The 22,528-nt window shown below is 52.6% G+C and overlaps 1 protein-coding gene across 1 annotated transcript; it reads left to right on the forward strand.

Annotated features, from left to right (window-relative positions):
* Window positions 1–726: 726 nt before the first annotated feature.
* Window positions 727–22,197, forward strand: LOC144602917 (zinc-binding protein A33-like). Its single transcript, XM_078416039.1, is given in 7 exon segments — window positions 727–828; window positions 830–1,210; window positions 7,499–7,657; window positions 9,837–10,070; window positions 16,402–16,418; window positions 16,544–16,656; window positions 21,653–22,197. Coding segments are annotated over 7 exon segments (1,551 nt in total).
* The last annotated feature ends 331 nt before the right edge of the window (window positions 22,198–22,528 follow it).

A 22,528-nucleotide genomic window follows, 5' to 3' on the forward strand; every position in this document is an offset into this window, starting at 1 on the left:
CTTGACTATTGTGTGTAGTGTCTAGCTTCGATTGCAGTTGCCTCCGACACACAAGGTCAGTGTGGGAGTGGGAGTGGGACGGGCCTGGGTTAAGGGTGGAGATGATAAGGCAGTCGCTGAGTTAATTGAGAGAGGGTTGGGTGAGGAGATAAGGCAGGTGTGTGGGACAGGAGCCTCCTCTCCTCTCCTCTCCTCTCCTCTCCTCTCCTCTCCTCTCCTCTCCTCTCCTCTCCTCTCCTCTCCTCTCCTCTCCTCTCCTCTCCTCTCCTCTCCTCTCCTCTCCTCTCCTCTCCTCTCCTCTCCTCTCCTCTCCTCTCCTCTCCTCTCCTCTCCTCTCCTCTCCTCTCCTCTCCTCTCCTCTCCTCTCCTCTCCCTCTCCTCTCCCTCTCCTCTCCCTCTCCTCTCCCTCTCCTCTCCTCTCCTCTCCTCTCCTCTCCTCTCCTCTCCTCTCCTCTCCTCTCCTCTCCTCTCCTCTCCTCTCCTCTCCTCTCCCTCTCCTCTCCTCTCCTCTCCTCTCCTCTCCTCTCCTCTTCCTCTCCTCTCCTCTCCTCTCCTCTCCTCTCCCTCTCCTCTCCTCTCCCTCTCCTCTCCTCTCCTCTCTCCTCTCCCTCTCCTCTCCTGTCCCCTCCTGTCTCCTCCTCCTCCCCTGCCCTCTCTTCCCCTGCCCTCTCCTCTCCTGTCGTGTCGTGTCGTGTCGTGTCGTGTCCTTTCCTGTCCCGGGTTGGGATGGAACGGCTGGCGGCGGACGTGAGTTTCAGAGAGGAGTTGCAATGCCCCATCTGCTTGGAGCTGTTCGCCGACCCGGTCATCCTGGGCTGCGGCCACAACCTTCTGCCGGGATTGCGTGCGGCAGTTCTGGCGGCGGCGAGACCCGGCTCCGTGCTGCCCCGAGTGCCGGGAGCCGGTGGAGCCGGACACCTGGCGACCCAACAGGGCGGCGCGGCGACTGAGCGAGGTAGCCCGGGCCCGGGCTGACCTGTACTGCGACCAACACAGCCTGCGGCTCAAGCTCTTCTGCCACACCGACCGTAGTCTCATCTGTCTGGGCTGTCGTGACAGTCCGGATCACCGGGACCACCAGGCAAGCCCCACCAACGAGGCAGCCCCGGGGTACAAGGTAGGAGCGGCGTGTACAACACTCAACCCCACCTCACCCCTCAACAACAACAGTCCAACCAGAGAGTCACATATAGACACGGACAAGACACAGGTAGGTGCAGGAGTGCCCTTCCAGCCAGCATCGCCATTCAACATGATCATGGGGAGAAGGCAGGAACGGGGTACTGATTGAGAATGATCAGCCATAATCACATTGAATGGCGGTGCATAGAAACATAGAAACATAGAAAATAGGTGCAGGAGGAGGCCATTCTGCCCTTCCAGCCTGCACCGCCATTCAATGTGATCATGACTGATCACCCTCAATCAGTACCCCGTTCCTGCCTTCTCCCCATACCCCCTGACTCCGCTATCCTTAAGAGCTCTATCTAGCTCTCTCTTGAATGCATTCAGAGAATTGGCCTCCACTGCCTTCTGTGGCAGAGAATTACACAGATTTACAACTCTCTGACTGAAAAAGGTTTTCCTCATCTCAGTTCTAAATGGCCTACCCCTTATTCTTAAACTGTGGCCCCTTGTTCTGGACTCCCCCAACATTGGGAACATGTTTCCTGCCTCTAACGTGCCCAACCCCTTAATAATCTTATACGTTTCAATAAGATCTCCTCTCATCCTTCTAAATTCCAGTGTATACAAACCTAGTCGCTCCAGTCTTTCAACATATGAAAGTCCCTCAACAGCAACAGTCCAACAGAGAGTCACATATAGAAGACAAGAGACAAATAGGTACAGGAGGAGGCCACTCGGCCCTTCCAGCCAGCACCGCCATTCAATGTGATCAGGGGGTATGGGGAGAAGGCAGGAACGGGGTACTGATTGAGAATGATCAGCCATGATCACATTGAATGGCGGTGCATAGAAACATAGAAAATAAGTGCGGGAGTAGGCCATTTGGCCCTTCGAGCCTGCACCACCATTCAATATGATCATGGCTGATCATCCAGCTCAGTAACCTGTACCTGCCTTCTCTCCATACCCCCCGATCCCTTTAGCCACAAGGGCCACATCTAACTCCCTCTTAAATATAGCCAATGAACTGGCCTCAACTACCTTCTGTGGCAGAGAATTCCACAGACTCACCACTCTCTGTGTGAAAAAAAACTTTCTCATCTCAGTCCTAAAAGACTTCCCCCCCTTATCCTTAAGCTGTGACCCCTGGTTCTGGACTTCCCCAACATCGGGAACAATCTTCCCGCTTCTAGCCTCTCCAACCCCTTAAGAATTTTATATGTTTCTATAAGATCCCCCCTCAGTCTTCTAAATTCTAGCGAGTATAAGCCCAGTCTATCCAGTCTTTCTTCATATGAAAGTCCCGCCATCCCAGGGATCAATCTGGTGAACCTTCTCTGTACTCCCTCTAAGGCAAGAATGTCTTTCCTCAGGTTAGGAGACCAAAACTGTACACAATACTCCAGTGCGGTTTCACCAAGGCCCTGTACAACTGCAGCAGAACCTCCCTGCTCCTATACTCAAAGGTCTCGAAGGGCCGAATGGCCTCCTCCTGCACCTATTCTCTGTTGTCTATGTATAAGAAAATAACTGCAGATGCTGGTACAAATCGAAGGTATTTATTCACAGAATGCTGGAGTAACTCAGCAGGTCAGGCAGCATCTCGGGAGAGAAGGCATGGCTCAATACCCACAATCTCCCCATATCCCTTGATTCCGTTAGCCCAAAGAGCTCCATCTAACTCTCTCTTGAAAACATCCAGTGAATTGGCCTCCACTGCCTTCTGTGGCAGAGAATCCCACACATTCACAACTCTCTGGGTGAAAAGGTTTTTCCTCATCTCAGTCCTAAATGTCCTTGTTCAGTCTGAAGAAGGGTCTCGACCCGAAACGTCACCCATTGCTTCTCTCCTGAGATGCTGCCTGACCCGCTGAGTTTCTCCAGCATTTTGTGAATAAAGACCTTCGATTTGTACCAGCATCTGCAGTTATTTTCTTATATTCCCCCTTGTTCTTACACTGACCCCTGGATGGCCGACTCCTGCACCTGTTTTCTACGTTTCTATGGACGAGATGCCGGGTGAGTTGTAGCGGGACCTCATGCTGGGGCAGCCGTCTGACATCTCCCCCTTCTCCCCGCCCCAGTGCCCACGTCGCTGAGATTAGACCCGTACACAGCCTACCCTAAATGCCCTACCCCCTTATTCTTAAACTGTTACCCCTGATTCTGGACTCCCCCAACATTGGGAACATTTTTCCTGCATCTCACCTGTCCAATCCGTTAAGAAATATGTTACATGTCAGGATCGAACCCGGCTCTCTTGCACTCTCCCGGTTGCTGGACACATAATTCTCCTTCCCATTCCTACACAGACCTTTCTGTCCAAGGTCTCCTCCATTGTCAGAGTGAGGGTAAAACCCAAATTGGAGGAACAGCACCTCATATTTCGCTTGGGCAGCTTACAGCCCAGTGGTATCAATATTGATTTCTCTAACTTCAGATATTCTCCCTCTCTCTCTCTCTCTATTCCTCCTCCACCCAAGTTGCACCAGCTTCTCATTTTCCCCCCACAAACAGCTAATAATGGCCTGTTTCCTTTATTATCATTACTATTTTGCATATTGTTCATTCATTGTTCTTTATCTTTCCACATCCCCGTCTCTATCTCTCGTTTCCCTTATCCCTAACCAGTCTGAAGAAGGGTCTCGCCCCGAAACGACGCCCATCCCTTCTCTCCAGAGATGCTGTCTGTCCCGCTGAATTAGTCCAGCTTTTTGTGTCACTCTCTGGCACAGTAAGGCAGCAACTCTACCGCTGCCTTCCATCAGACTGAGAGTTAGGGGAGAGGAGAGACAGGGAAGGGTAAGGTGTGAAAACGAGACATCAAAGGAGATGTGGTTCTGGGAAAGTAGAATAGATCACTGTTAGCCAAGGGAAGGTGACAACAAGGCCTACAAAGTAACATTTAATCATGAGGACAATCAAACTAATGGGAGAACTGGGATGGAGAGAGAGGATAAACAAGGGTTACTTGAAGCTAGAGAAGTCAATCTTCATTCTGCTATTCATACACCACCCACCCAATCTAGGGAGATCATACCTTCCTGACCGTATCATTAGGAACAGTCTCTTCGGCCCATCAAGTCCCTGCTGACCACCAATTAAGGAAGTGTAAGAAAATAACTGCAGATGCTGGTACAAATCGAAGGTATTTATTCACAGAATGCTGGATTAACTCAGCAGGTCAGGCAGCATCTCAGGAGAGAAGGAATGGGTGACGTTTCGGGTCGAGACCCTTCTTCAGACTGATGTCAGGGGGGCGGGACAAAGGAAGGATATAGGTAGAGACAGGAAGATAGAGGGAGATCTGGGAAGGAGGAGGGGAAGAGAGGGACAGAGGAACTATCTAAAGTTGGAGAAGTTGATGTTCATACCACTGGGCTGCAAGCTGCCCAGGCAAAATATGAGGTGCTGTTCCTCCAATTTCCAGTGGGCCTCACTATGGCACTGGAGGAGGCCCATGACAGAAAGGTCAGACTGGGAATGGGAGGGGGAGTTGAAGTGCTCAGCCACCGGGAGATCAGATTGGTTAATGCGGACTGAGTGCACCTGTCGATTCCTTCCCCAGATGCTGCCCGACCAACTGAGTTCCTCCAGCACTTTGTGTTTTGGACCCAACATTCCAGCATTCCATGCAGTTTCTTGTCTCACCCATTTCATAAGTTCATAGCTTCTCGGAGCAGAATTAGGCCTTTTGGCCCATCAAGCCCACTCCTGCATTCAATAATGGCTGGTCTATCTCTCCCTCCCATCCCCATTCTCCTGCCTTCTCCCCATAACCCCTGACACCCCCTACTCCACACATAACCTCTTACCTTCCAAAGATAGACAGTCTGAAGAAGGGTTTTGCCCCGACACGTTACCCATCCCTTCTCTCCAGAGATGCTGCCTGACCCGCTGAGTTATTGTGTCTACCTTCAGTGTAAACCAGCATCTGCAGTTCCTTCCTACAAAAATGTCGGAGTAACTCAGCGGGACAGGCAGCATCTCTGCAGAGAAAGAATGGGTCACGTTTTGGGTCGAGACCTTGTAATTTTAGTTTTAGATTAGAGATACAGTGCAGAAACGAGCCCTTTGGTCCACTGAGTCCTCACCGACCAGCGATCCCTGCACTATCTTACACACACTAGGGACAATTTTTTGTACATTTATAACTGAGCCAATGAACAAAACCTATGTCTTTGGAGTGTGGGAGGAAACCGAAGGTCCCGGAGAAAACCCACGCAGGTCACGGGGAGAACGTACAAACTCCATGCAGACAGCACCCGTAGTGGGGATGGAACCCGGGTCTCTTTCGCAGTAAGGCAGCAACTCTACCGCTGCGCCACCGTGCCGCCCTACTTCAGACTGGGAGTTAGGGGAGAGACGGGGAAGGTAAGGTGTGAAAACGAGAGATCAAAGGGCACGCAGATCAAGGAAAATGTAGAATAGGTCGCGGTTAGCTGGGGAAGGTGACAACGAGGCATGCAAACTAAAATGTAATCAGGACAATCAAACTAGTGGGAGAACTAGGATGGGGAGGGATGGAGAGAGAGGGATGGAGGGAGAGTGAAAGCAAGGGTTACTTCAAGTTGGAGAAGTCGATCTTCATATTGCTATTCATACCCCACCTCCAATCTGGGGAGGTCAAACCCCTCCTGACCCTATCAGTAGGGAGAGTCCCTTCAGCCCATCGAGTCCCTGCTGACCACCAGCCACCCATTGAGGAAGTGTTGCCTGTCAATTCCCTCCCCAGATGCTGCCTGACCCACTGAGTTCATCCAGCACTTTGGACTCGGCATTACAGCATCTGCAGTTCCTTATTTCCCCCATTTCACAATTTCTAGGGGCAGAATTCGGGCATTTGGCCCATCAAGCCTTTTCCAAATTTACACCCATCCCTTTTTAAAAAGAAAATAGATTTTGGCCTTGGAGATGCAGCATGGAAACGTGCCTTTGTCCCACTGTAATTGGTCCACGCCGACCATTCACACTTCTGTAGTATTCCACCTTCTCATTCATTCCCTGCCAACTATGAGACAATAAACCTACAATCCTGCACGTCTTTGAAATGTGGGAGGAAACCGGAGCGCCCGGAGAACGAGCAAACTCCACAAAGACAGCAGCCGAGGTCAGGATGGAACCCGGGTCCCTGGCGCTGTGAGGCAGCAGGTCTACCCGCAGCATTTGTCCAACTTTTCCTTCCAGCCAATGCGTTGCTAATTGTTTAACGTTGCGATTACCCATCCCCTCTCCTGTAGAAACAAGGAACTGCAGTCAGGCACAAAGCTGGAGCAACTCAGCGGGTCTAGAGAGAAGGACTAGGTGACGTTTTGGGTTGAGACCCTTCTTCAGTCTTACAAATTGAGAACTGCAGATGCTGGTTTACCAGGCAAAGAGACAAAGTGTTGGAGTAACTCGGCGGGTCAGGCAGCATTCCTGGAGAACATGGGCTCTGAAGAAGAGTCCCGACCTGAAACGTTACCTATCCATGATCTCCAGAGATGTTCCCTGACCCGCTGAGTTACTCCAGCACTCTGTGAAACGTCACCTATCCATGTTCTCCACAGATGCTGCCTGACCCGCTGAGTTACTCCAGCACTCTGTGAAACGTCACCTATCCATGTTCTCCACAGATGCTGCCTGACCCGCTGAGTTACTCCAGCACTCTGTGAAACGTCACCTATCCATGTTCTCCACAGATGCTGCCTGACCCGCTGAGTTACTCCAGCACTCTGTGAAACGTCACCTATCCATGTTCTCCACAGATGCTGCCTGACCCGCTGAGTTACTCCAGCACTCTGTGAAACGTCACCTATCCATGTTCTCCACAGATGCTGCCTGACCCGCTGAGTTACTCCAGCACTCTGTGAAACGTCACCTATCCATGATCTCCACAGATGCTGCCTGACCCGCTGAGTTACTCCAGCACTTTGTCTTTCCTCCCCTGGAGAAAACAGCATCACTCCCTGTTCCAAGGTGTCCCCAGGGTGCCTGATTTAGATAATTAGTGTGTCCCAACTGAACCATCCCACCACAACCAGAGAGCAGTCCTGAATTGCCATCGACCTCATTGGAGACCCTCAGACTATCTGTGATCAGACTTTGCTGGCGTTAGCTTGCACTAAACATTATTCCCTTATGTATCTATACGTTGTGAATGACTCGATTGTAATCTTGTGTTGTCTTTCTGCTGACTGGATAGTGTGCAGCAAAAGCTTTTCACTGTACCTCTGTACACGTGACTATAAACTGAATTGGGATCTAAGTCTGTATACACACAAGGCTAGTGAACATAGCAGTAACAACTGACCCACACAGCCATCTGTCTCCCACTGCTCTCCACCCCCCACCCCCAACACTCTCACACGGGCTACTCTCCCCCCAACAGGTCGAGCTGGAGCACGAGATGGCTGTAGTCCAGGATCGATCGGCCGCCTTCAGTCACCTCCTGTGTAGCGAGCAAGACAAGGTTACTGTGGTGAAGGTACCGACCTCCCTCCAGCTTGGGTCCCCCGACGTGCAGCCCTGGGACGCCCTTGGCCGGCGGGTGCGCGGTGTGGGACATACCGGGAAATCTGTGCCGGATAGTTGGAGTTTCAGTTTTACAGATACAACGCGGAAACAGGCCGTTTCGGCCCACCGGGTCCGCGCCGACCAGCGATCCCCGCACACTAACACTACGGACAATATTCACATTTACCAAGCCAATTAACCTACAAATTTAGACGTCTATGGTGTGTGGGAGGAAACCGAAGATCTCGGAGAAAACCCACGCAGGTCACGAGGAGAACGTACAAACTCCGTACAGACAGCGCCCGTGGTCGGGATCGAACCCGGGTCTCCGGCGCTGCATTCGCTGAAAAGGCAGCAACTCTACCGCTGTGCCACCTGGTTCTTGGTTAGTATGGGTGTCGAGGAGAAGGCAGGAGATTGGGGTGGAGAGGGAGAGATAGATCAGCCATGATTGAATGGCGGAGTAGACTTGATGGGCCGAATGGCCTAACTGTGGCCCGCCCACAATGACAATGCCAAATATGTTACGAAGTTAAACTCCTCACCTCCGCCTGCATATAATCCATATCCCTCCATCCCCTGATATCCACGCGGCCATATAAAGATCTCATATAAATGCCAATATCCTACAGTGGGAAACTGATCAATCCTTGTATTGGACTGTGAGAGCGTTCACTTCACGGAGTCACACAGCATGGAAACAGGCCCTTCAGCCCAACCTGTCAATGCTGACTTAGATGCCCCTAAGCTACTGCCATTTGCCTACTACTGACACATATCCCTCTACACCTGTCTATCCATGTAGCTGTCCAAGTGGCTTTTTAAGTGCGATTATACCAGCCTCCTCTGGCAGCTTGTTCCGTACACCCACCACCCTCTGTGTGGGAAAAATTGCCCTTCGGGTTCCTATTACCTCACCGTAAACCTGTGTCCTCTGTTTCTTGATTCCCCTGCTCTAAGTGTGAGCACATTTCTGGCACTTTTGGGTGGTGCAGCCCTAGTGGTACTGCCTCACAGCGCCAGATACCCGGGTTCGATCCCGACCACGGGTGCTGTCTGTACAGAGTTTGTACGTGTTGCCCGTGACCGCATGGGTTTTCTCCGGGTGCTCCGGTTTCCTCCCACTCGACAAAGGCGTTCGGGTTTGTAGGTTAATTGGCTTCGGTAAAGATTGTAAATTGTCTATGCATCTGTCCAAATGTGTTTTAAATGTGGTTGCACTTGCCTCAACTATCTCCTCTGGCAGCTCGTTCCACATACCCATCACCCTCGGTGTGGAAAAGGTTGCCCCTCGTGTTCTTATGAAATCTTTCCCCTCTCACCGTAAGCCCATGTCCTCCAGTTCCCCTACTCTCAGTGTGTGCACAGTGGTAGTGTTGCTGCCTCACAGCGTCAGAGACCCAGGTCTGACCATGACCACGGGTGCTGTCGGTACGGAGTTTGTACGTGCTCCCCGTGACCGCATGGGTTCTCTTTGGTTTCCTCCCACTCGACAAAGGCGTACAGGTTTGTAGGTTAATTGGCTTGGAAAACATTGTGAATTGTCCCTAGTGCGTCGGATAGTACTGCTGTACACGGATCGCTGGTGGGCCGAATGGCCTGTTTCCCTGCTGTATCACTAAACTAAATGGAGTAGGGGGGTGGGGGGGGGGGGGGGAGGAATGTAGTTATTCTGATAAATGGACTGGTGAAGAGAGAGTACTCTTGAAGACATATAGTGTAATAAAATAACTGCAGATGCTGGTACAAATCGAAGGTATTTATTTCACAAAATGCTGGAGTAACTCAGCAGGTCAGGCAGCATCTCAGGAGGGAAGGAATGGGTGACGTTTCGGGTCGAGACCCTTCTTCAGCACCTGCAGTTGTTTTCCTCCACATTTTGCCGCTCCACAGCGAATTCTTCTCAAGGTTTGTCAACTTTGAAGAAGTTCTCCTCTTCTCTCCGACGAGAGTTTAGCAACACCCTCTCTCACTGTGTCTGAAGAAGGGTCTCGACCTGAATCGTCACCCATTCCTTCTCTCCCGAGATGCTGCCTGACCCGCTGAGTTACTCCAATAGACAATAGGTGCAGGAGTAGGCCATTCAGCCCTTCGATCCAGCACCACCACTCCAGCATTGTGATTTTAACCAGCATCTGTAGTTTTGAAGACGTGCTGTGCTGTGTTGAGCTGCAAGGTTGCACGGTTTACCTGCGTGTGTCCTGTCTCTGCAGAGGAGCTACGAGCAGCTGCAGCTGCACATCGGGCTGGAGTTTGCCCAGATGCATGGCTTCCTGCGGGAGAGGGAGGAGAGCCTGGCGGAGGAGCTGGCGGTTCAGGAAGCCTGCGCTCAGCAGCAGATCGTGGACAACCTGCAGAAGGTGCAGCAGGGCCTGGACGCCCTGGACTCCCAGCTGGTGGAGCTGCAGAGGTGCCGGGCTCTGGAGAATGACATGGACTTCCTGAAGGTAGGGCGAGGCGGAGACCAGTTTACTGTCACCGGTCAAACCAGAGGGTGCAGCGGTAGAGTTGCCACCTTGCAGCGAATGCAGCGCCGGAGACCCGGGTTCCATCCCGACTACGGGCGCCGTCTGTACGGAGTTTGTACGCTCTCCCCGTGACCTGTGTGGGTTTTCTCTGAGATCTTCGGTTTCCTCCCACACTCAGGTTTGTAGGTTAATTGGCTTGCTAAATGTAAAAATTGTCCCTAGTGGGTATAAGATAGTGTTAGTGTGTGGGGATCGCTGGTCGGCGCGGACCCGGTGGGCCGAAAGGGCCTGTTTCCGCGTTGTATCTCCAAACTAAACTAAACAGAGGACATGAAGGGGAAAAGATTTAATAGGAATCTGAGGGGCAACGTTTTCACACAAAGGGTGGTGGGTGTCTAAGGGTTACCAATGAGGTAGATAACAGTTCAGCACTGCTCTCTAGTTGTGGGAGGATGGTTCAGTTGTGTGATAACAGCTGAGGGCAGGAATGCCTGGCTACCCGGGTGGGATTGGGGCTGGGCAAAAGGTCATAAATTTCAGTGATAGGAGCAGAATTAGGCCTTTCGACCCATCAAGGCTCCTTTACCATTCAATCACGGCTGATCTATCTCTCCCCCTAGCCCCATTCTCCTACCTTCTCCCCATATCCCCTGACACCCGTACTAATCAAGAATCTATCTCTCTCTGCCTTCAAAAATATCCACTGACTTGGCCTCCACAGCCGTCTGTGGCAAAGAAGTCCACAGATTCACCACCCTCTGACTAAAGAAATCTCTCCTTGTTACTTTCCTAAAGGAACATTCTTTAATTCTGAGGCAACATAGTTTAGTTTAGAGATACAGTGCAGAAACAGGCCTTTTCGGCCCACCGGGTCCGCGCCGACCAGCGATCCCCGCACATTAACACTATCCTACACATACGGGACAATATTTACATGTACCAAGCCAATTAACCTACAAACCTGTACGTCTTTGGAGTGTGGGAGGAATCCGAAGATCTCGGAGAAAACCCACGCAGGTCACGGGGAGAACGTACAAACTCCGTACAGTGCAGCACCCGTAGTCAGGATGGAACCTGAGTCTCCGGCGCTGCATTCGCTGTAAGGCAGCAACTCTACCGCTGCGCCACCGTGACCGCCCTAATGACCTCGATTCACTCTGGTCCTAGACTCTCCCACTAGTGGAAACATCCTCTCCACATCCACTCCGCCCAGGCCTTTCACTGTTCGTCGGCAGTGTAGCGTGATCTCACAGCGTGTGGGGACCAATACTGAAGTCCATGGAGACGGGGCGGTGGGAGCAGGGCATTGGTACTGGGTGAGGGGTGGGCCGCAGTGGGTTGTGTGAGTGACCACATCCCCCCTCAGTCAGGAAAGTCCCCGCCACATCCCAGCACCATCCGACAAGCTGCAGCAACCGCCTGGTCTCTAGCATTGGGGCACAGCTTTCAGTATGTCTATTATCATATCATCATATCATATCATATCATATCATATATATACAGCCGGAAACAGGCCTTTTCGGCCCTCCAAGTCCGTGCCGCCCAGCGATCCCCGTACATTAACACTATCCTACACCCACTAGGGACAATTTTTACATTTACCCAGCCAATTAACCTACATACCTGTACGTCTTTGGAGTGTGGGAGGAAACCGAAGATCTCGGAGAAAACCCACGCAGGTCACGGGGAGAACGTACAAACTCCTTACAGTGCAGCACCCGTAGTCAGGATCGAACCTGAGTCTCCGGCGCTGCATTCGCTGTAAAGCAGCAACTCTACCGCTGCGCTATGATTATGGGGTAAACGAAAAGGGTAGAGCTGGTGCCCCACGGCACCAGAGTCCCGGGTTCGATCCCGATCTCAGGTGCTGCCTGTGTGGAGTTTGCACGCTCTGCCTGTGACCGTGTGGGTTTCCTCCGGGTGCTCCGGTTTCCTCCCACATCCCAAAGACGTGCGGGTTTGTCTTTTTATTGGTCCTCTGTAGATTGGGCCCTAGTGTGTAGGGAGTGGGTGAGAAAATAGTATGGCATAGAACAATTGTACTTGATGGTTGGCGTGGACTTTGTTGGACGAGGGGCCTGTTTCCAAGCTGTATCTTGATCGCGTGGGTTTCCTCCGGGTGCTCCGGTTTCCTCCCACATCCCAAAGACGTGCGGGTTTGTCTTTTTATTGGTCCTCTGTATGTTGGGGAAGTCCAGAACCAGGGGCCACAGCTTAAAACCTTAAAACTCAATAATACAGAGGTGATAATGGAGTAACATAGAAACATAGAAAATAGGTGCAGCAGTAGGCCATTCGGCCCTTCGAGCCTGTACGCACCGCCATTCAATATGATCATGGCTGATCATCCAGCTCAGTATCCCGTACCTGCCTTCTCTCCATACCCCCTGATTCCTTTAGCCACAAGGGCCACATCTAACTCCCTCTTAAATATAGCCAATGAACTGGCCTCAACTACCTTCTGTGGCAGAGAATTCCACAGACTCACCACTCTCTGTGTGAAAAAAAACTTTCAGCCTCCTAGCATCCTCCTCACAGCTAACACTGCCCCCCAGCTTCGTGTCATCCGCAAACTTGGAGATGTTGCATTCAATTCCCTCGTCCAAATCATTAATATATATTGTAAATAGCTGGTGTCCCAGCACTGAGCCTTGCGGTACCCCACTAGTCACTGCAGGGAGTAACGGGAGGGAGCTGTAGTAGACCCTATAGATCGTAAGTGATAGGAACAGAATTAGGCCATTCGGCCCATCAAGTCTACTCCACCATATAACCATATAACCATATAACAATTACAGCACGGAAACAGGCCCGTTCGGCCCTACCAGTCCACGCCGACCACTTTCTCTGACCTAGTCTCATCTACCTGCTCTCAGACCATAACCCTCCAATCCCCTCCCATCCATATACCTATCCAATTTACTCTTAGATAATAAAATCGAGCCTGCCTCCACCACTTCCACCGGAAGCCCATTCCATAGAGCCACCACCCTCTGAGTAAAGAAGTTCCCCCTCATGTTACCCCTAAACTTTTGTCCCTTAATTCTGAAGCTATGTCCCCTTGTTGGAATCTTCCCCACTCTCAAAGGGAAAAGCCTACCCACGTCAACTCTGTCCGTCCCTCTTAAAATTTTAAAAACCTCCATCAAGTCCCCCCTCAACCTTCTACGCTCCAAAGAATAAAGACCCAACCTGTTCAACCTCTCTCTGTAGCTTAAGTGCTGAAACCCAGGCAACATTCTAGTAAATCTCCTCTGTACCCTCTCCATTTTGTCGACATCCTTCCTATAATTTGGCGACCAGAACTGCACACCATACTCCAGATTCGGCCTCACCAATGCCCTGTACAATTTCAACATTACATCCCAACTTCTATATTCGATGCTCTGATTTATAAAGGCAAGCATACCAAACGCCTTCTTCACCACCCTATCCACATGAGATTCCACCTTCAGGGAACAATGCACAGTTATTCCCAGATCCCTCTGTTCCACTGCATTCCTCAATTCCCTACCATTTACCCTGTACGTCCTATTTTGATTTGTCCTACCAAAATGCAGCACCTCACACTTATCAGCATTAAACTCCATCTGCCATCTTTCAGCCCACCCTTCCAAAAGGCCCAAATCTCTCTGTAGACTTTGAAAATCTACTTCATTATTAACTACACCACCTATCTTAGTATCATCTGCATATTTACTAATCCAATTTGCCACACCGTCATCCAGATCATTAATGTAAATGACAAACAACAGTGGACCCAACACAGATCCTTGGGGTACTCCACTAGACACTGGCCTCCAACCTGACATACAGTTGTCAACCATTACCCTCTGGTATCTCCCATTCAGCCATTGTTGAATCCATCTTGCAACCTCACTATTAATACCCAACCTAGTGGCCGATCTATCTCTGCCTCCTAACCCCATTCTCCTGCCTTTTCTCCATAACCTCTGACACCTGTACTAATTCCTAGATGCTGGAACCTCGACCATAGTTGGGTGGTTGAGAGGGGGGAGGGAGGGATAGTGTGGAAAGGGAATGGAGGGTGAGGGAGGGTGAGAGGAATGGGGAACCTAGAGTAGGTTGGGTGGAGGAGGGGAAACCCAGAGTGGATGGAGGAGTGGAAGGAACATGGTGATGGGGGTGGAAAGGCAAGTGTGCGAGGGAGGGGGGATATCTGGGTAGATGAGAAGTGGGGAGAGGATTCCCTCACATCACTGTGAACCTCCCTCTGGTAATGACCATGCTCCCCCACTTCTGCTCCTTGCAACTGCTGCCCATTTGTCCCACCACAGACACAAGGATCTGCAGATGCTGGAATCTTGAGAAAAACACAAAGTGCTGGAGGAACTCAACGGGCCAGGCAGCTTCTGTGAAGCAGTGGACAGACAGTCCACTGTGGACAGACAGTGTCTCGATGCGTGAGGAAAGTCTGATTCGGTCTGAAGAAGAGTCCTGACCTGAAATGTAGCTTCAGTCCTGAACTGAAATGTAGTCTGAAGAAGGGTCTCGACCCGAAATGTCACCCAATCCTTCTCTCCAGAGATGCTGCCTGACCCGCTGAGTTACTCCAGCATTTTGTGTTTACCTGAGGGCTGTCCACTCCCTCGCCAGATGTTGCCTGACCCACTGAGTTTCCCCAGCACTTTGTTCCCTCTGGTTAGAGCCATGTTTACATTCTATATCACACTAATTTAGTTTAAGGAATACAAAGAAACATAGAAACATAGAAAATAGGTGCAGGAGTAGGCCATTCGGCCCTTCAAGCCTGTACGCACCGCCATTCAATATGATCATGGCTGATCATCCAACTCAGTATCCCGTACCTGCCTTCTCTCCATACCCCCTGATCCCTTTAGCCACAAGGGCCACATCTAACTCCCTCTTAAATATAGCCAATGAACTGGCCTCAACTACCTTCTGTGGCAGAGAATTCCACTGATTCATCACTCTCTGTGTGAAAAAAAACTTTCTCATCTCGGTCCTAAAAGACTTCCCCCTTATCCTTAAACTGTGACCCCTTGTTCTGGACTTCCCCAACATCGGGAACAATCTTCCTGCATCTAGCCTGTCCAACCCCTTAAGAATTTTGTAAGTTTCTCTAAGATCCCCCCTCAATCTTCTAAATTCCAGCGAGTACAAGCCGAGTCTATCCAGTCTTTCTTCATATGAAAGTCCTGCCATCCCAGGAATCAATCTGGTGAACCTTCTCTGTACTCCCTCTATGGCAAGAATGTCTTTCCTCAGATTAGGAGACCAAAACTGTACGCAATACTCCAGGTGTGGTCTCACCAATGCCCTATACAACTGCAGCAGAACCTCCCTGCTCCTATACTCAAATCCCCTCGCTCTGAATGCCAACATACCATTCACTTTCTTCACTGCCCTTCGGCCCACCGAGTCCATGCCGACCATCGATCACCCATTCACACGTGTTCTGTTACTTTTGTGTATGTTATGTTACTTTTGCATCCTCTCCCTACATGCGAGAGGCAAATTTCCCTGCAGTGGCAAAACGCAGAATCTCACACAGCTGTGACAAAATGCCAAATACGGATCTCAGTAGTCTGAGGTTGAGCAAGTTGCTACATAAATGCAGGTTCATGATCATAGATAGCTGAAAGAAAGATGCGTTGATTGAAGGAATCTTTATGGAAACAGGTCTTTGGCCCACCGAGTCCACGCTGGTAGGACTAGAGGTCACAGCCTCAGAATTAAAGGACGTTCTTTTAGGAAGGAGACGAGGGAGAATTTCTTTAGTCAGAGGGTGGTGAATCTGTGGAATTCTTTGCCACAGGAGGCCAAGTCAATGGATGTGTTTCAGGCAGAGACAGGTAGATTCTTGATCAGTACGGGTGTCAGGGGTTATGGGGAGAAGGCAGGAGAATGGGGTTGAGAGGGAGAGAGATAGATCAGCCACGATTGAATGGTGGAGTAGATTTGATGGGCCGAATGGGCTAATTCTGCTCCTATCACATGACATTCCGACCTTGCGTCCATCGATCCCCCTAGTACTACATTTTCACACTTTCCCATCCAGTCCCTACACACTAGGGATGATTTACAGAGTGCCGATTACCTTACAAACCCGCACGTCTTTAGCGTGTGGGAGGAAACCCACGCTGTCACGGGGAGAGCGTGCAAACCCCACACAGACAGCCAGCACCCGCAGATGGGATGGAAGCGGGGTCTCTGGCGCTGCGAGGCAGCCGTTCTACCCGCTGCGCCGCCTTGTGTTCTATGCTTGAAGAGGTGGTCCACGTGTGAGAACGATGGCGGCTGATGTTTCCTTCTCTCGTTCTTGCAGGCGATGTGCAAACTGAGGTAGGTGGATTCCCCCCTCCCCCACCCCCCCTCCCCCCACCCTTCTACCCCCCACCCTCTCACCCCTCACCCCTCACCCCCCACCCCTCACCCCTGATTCCAGTTACCACCGTGCCCACCCACAGGCCTGAGGATGTCCCGATGCCCAGCGAGACCCCGACTGTGTTGCCCCTCGGAGTGTTCAAGGGCCCCCTACAGTACAAGGTGTGGAGAGAGATGAAGGATTTCATCAGCCCAGGTACGTACACCTCTGTTCACTCAGCGCGTGGTTGTGCCGGCACTGAAGGAGTTAACCTGTTCCTAGCTGCCCCAGGCTTGGATTTGTGGAGGATATTAACCCAATCGATCAAAGGCAGTCCCAGGCTTTGATTTAACCATATAACCATATAACCATATAACAATTACAGCACGGAAACAGGCCCGTTCGGCCCTACCAGTCCACGCCGACCACTTTCTCTGACCTAGTCTCATCTACCTGCTCTCAGACCATAACCCTCCAATTCCCTCCCATCCATATACCTATCCAATTTACTCTTAAATAATAAAATCGAGCCAGCCTCCACCACTTCCACCGGAAGCCCATTCCATACAGCCACCACCCTCTGAGTAAAGAAGTTACCCCTCATGTTACCCCTAAACTTTTGTCCCTTAATTCTGAAGTTATGTCCCCTTTGTGGAGGATATTAAGTTATTTGTGGAGGATATTAACCCAATCGATCGATCAGAGGCTCTCCAATGAGGTAGACATAGAAAATAGGTGCAGGACTGGCCATTCGGCCCTTCGAGCCAGATAGCACAATGGCAGAAACTGTTCCATGTCTAGGAGGATAAAAAACGTATGATATGATATTAATGGGTTGGCAGAATGTCAAGCATTGATCCAATACCAGACTGTTCAGGATGAAGCCAGCAAGCTCAGAGACTGAGCCTCTGTTAACGAATCCTCCTCCATCTCCAGTCATTCTGCAGTGGGCAAGTTGTTGCTGGGGGAATAGGTCACGTTGTCATGTTGCAAGGGTGGCACGGTGGCGCAGCGGTAGAGTCACTGCATTAGAGCACCGCCAACCCGAGTTCGATCCTGACCGTGGGTGCTGTCTGTGCGGAGTTTGCACGTTCTCCCCGTGACCCTGTGGGTTTTCCCGGGAGCTCCGGTTTCCTCCCACACTCCAAAGACGTACAGGTTTGTAGGTTAATTGGCTTGATATGATTGTAAATTGTCCCTAGTGTGTGTGGGATAGTGTTAGTGTGTGGGGATCGCTGGTGGAATGGCCTGTTTCCGTGATGTATCTCTAAACCAAACTACAAAATGTGCATCGCCATGTATTATCTCGAGGGAGTGACAAGCTTTGTTTGCCTGATATCCACTCAAACCCTACCACATACGAGGACTAACAACCTGTACACATACAACAGGTAGTGCAAAGAGAAATGTACCAGAGAGCAGAACAGTGTTACAACATGAAAGTGTTAGTTACAGAGGAAAAAGTGCAAATGCTACATTGAGGTAGGTTAGACAATAGACAATAGGTGCAGGAGGAGGCCATTTCGGCCCTTTGAGCCAGCACCGCCATTCAATGTGATCATTCTCAATCAGTACCCCATTCCTGCCTTCTCCCCATACCCCCTGACTCCGTTATCCTTAAGAGCTCTATCTAGTTCTCTCTTGAAAGCATCCAGAGAATTGGCCTCCACTGCCTTCTGAGGCAGAGAATTCCACAGATTCACAACTCTCTGACTGAAAAAGTTTTTCCTCATCTCAGTTCTAAATGGCCTACCCCTTATTCTTAAACTGTGGCCCCTGGTTCTGGACTCCCCCAACACTGGGAACATGTTTCCTGCCTCTAACGTGCCCAACCCCTTAATAATCTTATACTTTTCGAGGTTGAGAGGTTGAGAGATTGGGACTGCTGAGAGGCATAGTCACAGTGATACAATTGGAAACAGGCCCTTTACACCAAAGTGCCCATGCTGACAAGATGCTCTATCTACACATGCCATCTGCCCATGTTCCCTGTGATATTATACACCTCTGTAAGATCACCCCTCATCCTTCAAGGAATAAAGTCCTAGCCTGCCCGACCTCCACCTGTAGCACAGGCGATCAAATCCTGGCAACATCCTCAAAGTCCTCAAAAGGACTGATCAGTAGACTGATTAAAAATGGGGAAGAACAGTTCCTGAATCTGTCCACATGTGATTTCAAGCTTTTGTATCTTCTGTCTGACGGGAGAGGGTGAAGGAAGAACGGCCAGGGTGAAGATGGTTCTTGATGATGCTGGCTGCCTTCCCGAGGCAGTGTGAGGTGTAGATGTTGATGGTGGGCAGTGTGGTCTGTGTGATGGACTGGGCGACATCCACAACTCTCTGCAATGTATTGCAGTCTTGGGCAGAGCTGTTCCCAAACCCAGCCGTGAGGCATCCTGGTAGGATGCTGTAGAGGTTGGTGAGAGAAGTTGGAGGCGTTCTGAACGTGGTCTTCTTTGGAAGTAGAGGAAGTAGGTGTATGTGTGGGGGGGTTAGTGTGGGGGTCTCACCCTGCCCTCCTGCCCCCAGTGCCCGCTGCCCTGACGCTGGACCCCAGCTCTGCCCACCACAAGCTGCTGCTGACCGAGGACCTGTGTGGGGTGGGGTGTGTGTGTGTGGGGTGTGTGTGTGTGGGGTGTGTGTGTGTGGTGTGTGGGGGTGTGTGTAGGGGGTGTGTGTGGGGGTGTGTGTGTGTGGGGGTGTGTGTGGGGGTGTGTGTGTGTGTGGGGGTGTGTGTAGGGGGTGTGTGTGTGTGTGTGTGTGTGTGTGTGTGTGTGTGTGGGGGTGTGTGTGGGGGTGTGTGTGTGTGTGGGGTGTGTGTGTGTGGTGTGTGTGTGTGTGTGTGTGGTGTGTGTGTGGTGTGTGTGTGTGTGGGGTGTGTGTGGGGTGTGTGTGTGTGGGGTGTGTGTGGGGGGGTGTGTGTGTGTGTGTGTGTGTGGGGTGTGTGTGGGGGGGTGTGTGTGTGTGTGTGTGTGTGGGGTGTGTGTGGTGTGTGGGGTGTGTGTGTGTGTGGGGTGTGTGTGTGTGTGGGGTGTGTGTGTGTGTGTGTGGGGTGTGTGTGTGTGTGGGGTGTGTGTGTGTGTGTGGGGTGTGTGTGTGTGTGGGGTGTGTGTGTGTGTGTGTGTGTGGGGTGTGTGTGTGTGTGGGGTGTGTGTGTGTGTGTGTGGGGTGTGTGTGTGTGTGTGTGTGTGGGGTGTGTGTGGTGTGTGTGTGTGTGTGTGGGGTGTGTGTGGTGTGTGTGTGTGTGTGTGGGGTGTGTGTGTGTGGGGTGTGTGTGTGTGGTGTGTGGGGGTGTGTGTAGGGGGTGTGTGTGGGGGTGTGTGTGTGTGGGGGTGTGTGTGGGGGTGTGTGTGTGTGTGGGGGTGTGTGTAGGGGGTGTGTGTGTGTGTGTGTGTGTGTGTGTGTGTGTGTGTGGGGGTGTGTGTGGGGGTGTGTGTGTGTGTGGGGTGTGTGTGTGTGGTGTGTGTGTGTGTGTGTGTGGTGTGTGTGTGGTGTGTGTGTGTGTGTGGGGTGTGTGTGGGGTGTGTGTGTGTGGGGTGTGTGTGGGGGGGTGTGTGTGTGTGTGTGTGTGTGGGGTGTGTGTGGGGGGGTGTGTGTGTGTGTGTGGGGTGTGTGTGGTGTGTGGGGTGTGTGTGTGTGTGGGGGTCTGTGTGTGTGTGTGTGTGTGGGGTGTGTGTGTGTGTGGGGTGTGTGTGTGTGTGGGGTGTGTGTGTGTGTGGGGTGTGTGTGTGTGTGGGGTGTGTGTGTGTGTGTGTGTGTGTGGGGTGTGTGTGTGTGTGGGGTGTGTGTGTGTGTGGGGGTCTGTGTGTGTGTGTGTGTGTGGGGTGTGTGTGTGTGTGGGGTGTGTGTGTGTGTGGGGTGTGTGTGTGGGGTGTGTGTGTGTGGGGTGTGTGTGGGGTGTGTGTGTGTGTGGGGTGTGTGTGTGTGTGGGGTGTGTGTGTGTGTGTGGGGTGTGTGTGTGTGTGGGGTGTGTGTGTGTGTGGGGTGTGTGTGTGTGTGGGGGTGTGTGTGTGGGGGGGGGTGTGTGTGTGGGGGTGTGTGTGGGGGTCTGTGTGTGTGTGTGTATGGGGTGTGTGTGTGTGTGGGGTGTGTGTGTGTGTGGGGTGTGTGTGTGTGTGGGGTGTGTGTGTGTGTGGGGTGTGTGTGTGTGTGTGGGGTGTGTGTGTGGGGTGTGTGTGTGGGGTGTGTGTGTGGGGGGGGGGTGTGTGTGTGGGGGTGTGTGTGGGGGTCTGTGTGTGTGTGTGTGTGTGGGGTGTGTGTGTGTGTGGGGTGTGTGTGTGGGGTGTGTGTGTGTGTGGGGGTCTGTGTGTGTGTGTGTGTGTGGGGTGTGTGTGTGTGTGGGGTGTGTGTGTGTGTGGGGTGTGTGTGTGTGTGGGGTGTGTGTGTGTGTGGGGTGTGTGTGGGGTGTGTGTGTGTGGGGTGTGTGTGTGTGTGTGTGTGTGTGTGGGGTGTGTGTGGGGTGTGTGTGTGTGTGGGGTGTGTGTGTGTGTGGGGTGTGTGTGTGTGTGTGGGGTGTGTGTGTGTGTGGGGTGTGTGTGTGTGTGGGGTGTGTGTGTGTGTGGGGGTGTGTGTGTGGGGGGGGTGTGTGTGTGGGGGTGTGTGTGGGGGTCTGTGTGTGTGTGTGTATGGGGTGTGTGTGTGTGTGGGGTGTGTGTGTGTGTGGGGTGTGTGTGTGTGTGGGGTGTGTGTGTGTGTGGGGTGTGTGTGTGGGGTGTGTGTGTGGGGGGGGGTGTGTGTGTGGGGGTGTGTGTGGGGGTCTGTGTGTGTGTGTGTGTGTGGGGTGTGTGTGTGTGTGGGGTGTGTGTGTGTGTGGTGTGTGTGTGTGTGTGGGGTGTGTGTGGGGTGTGTGTGTGTGTGGGGTGTGTGTGTGTGTGGGGTGTGTGTGTGTGTGGGGTGTGTGTGTGTGTGGGGTGTGTGTGTGTGTGGGGTGTGTGTGTGGGGTGTGTGTGTGTGGGGGGGTGTGTGGGGGGGTGTGTGTGTGGGGGGGGTGGGGGTGTATGAGGGTCTGACCCTGTCCTCTTGCCCCCAGTGCCCGCTGCCCTGACGCTGGACGCCAGCTCTGCCCACCACAAGCTGCTGTCTGTCTGTGTGTGTGTGGATGGGGTGGGGGTGTGTGTGTGTGTGTGTGGGGTGTAGGGGGGGTGTGTGGGGGGGGTGTGTGGGGGGGGGTGTGGGTGTATGAGGGTCTCACCCTGCCCTCCTGCCCCCAGTGCCCGCTGCCCTGACGCTGGACGCCAGCTCTGCCCACCACAAGCTGCTGCTGACCGAGGACCTTTGTGGTGTATGCCTGACCGACAGCCGGCAGCACCGGGACGAGCCGACGTGCCAGCGCTTCCTGCCGTGTGTCAACGTGCTGGCAGAGCAGTCGTTCAGCGGCGGCCGCCATTACTGGGAGGTGGAGGTGGGCAGTAAGACGGCCTGGGACCTCGGCGTGGCCCGTGGCTCCGTCTGCAGGAAAGGCCGCCTCACCCTCTCGCCCACAGACGGCTACTGGACCATCTGGCTCCGGGACGGCCACAGCTACAAGGCCCTAGACCGGACCACCGTGCCCATGTACCCCCCCGCCCAGCCCAACAGGGTGGGCATCTACCTGGACTACGATGGGGGACAGGTGTCCTTCTACAACGCCGACAACATGAGCCACCTGTACACCTTCACCGACACCTTCACCGAGAGCCTGTACCCCTACTTCAGCCCCTACCTCAACTGTGCCGGCAACTCCCAGGGCCTCACCCTGTGCCGGCTCCAGCTGTGAGCCCCCCAGCCCCCCACCCCCCACCCACCCCCCCTCCCCCCACCCACCCCCACCCACCCAACCCTCCCCCTACATCAGCCCCTACCTCAACTGTGCCGGCAACTCCCAGGGCCTCACCCTGTGCCGGCTCCAGCTGTGAGCCCCCCCCACCCTAGCCCCCCACCCACACCCACCCCCCTCCCCCACCCACGCCCCCCACCCACCTAACCCTCCCCCTACATCAGCCCCTACCTCAACTGTGCCGGCAACTCCCAGGGCCTCACCCTGTGCCGGCTCCAGCTGTGAGCCCCCCCAGCCCCCCACCCCCACCCACCCCCCCTCCCCCACCCAC

The sequence above is a fragment of the Rhinoraja longicauda genome, chromosome 19, assembly GCF_053455715.1.
Source record: "Rhinoraja longicauda isolate Sanriku21f chromosome 19, sRhiLon1.1, whole genome shotgun sequence".
In the NCBI taxonomy this organism is placed as follows: Eukaryota; Metazoa; Chordata; class Chondrichthyes; order Rajiformes; family Arhynchobatidae; genus Rhinoraja; species Rhinoraja longicauda.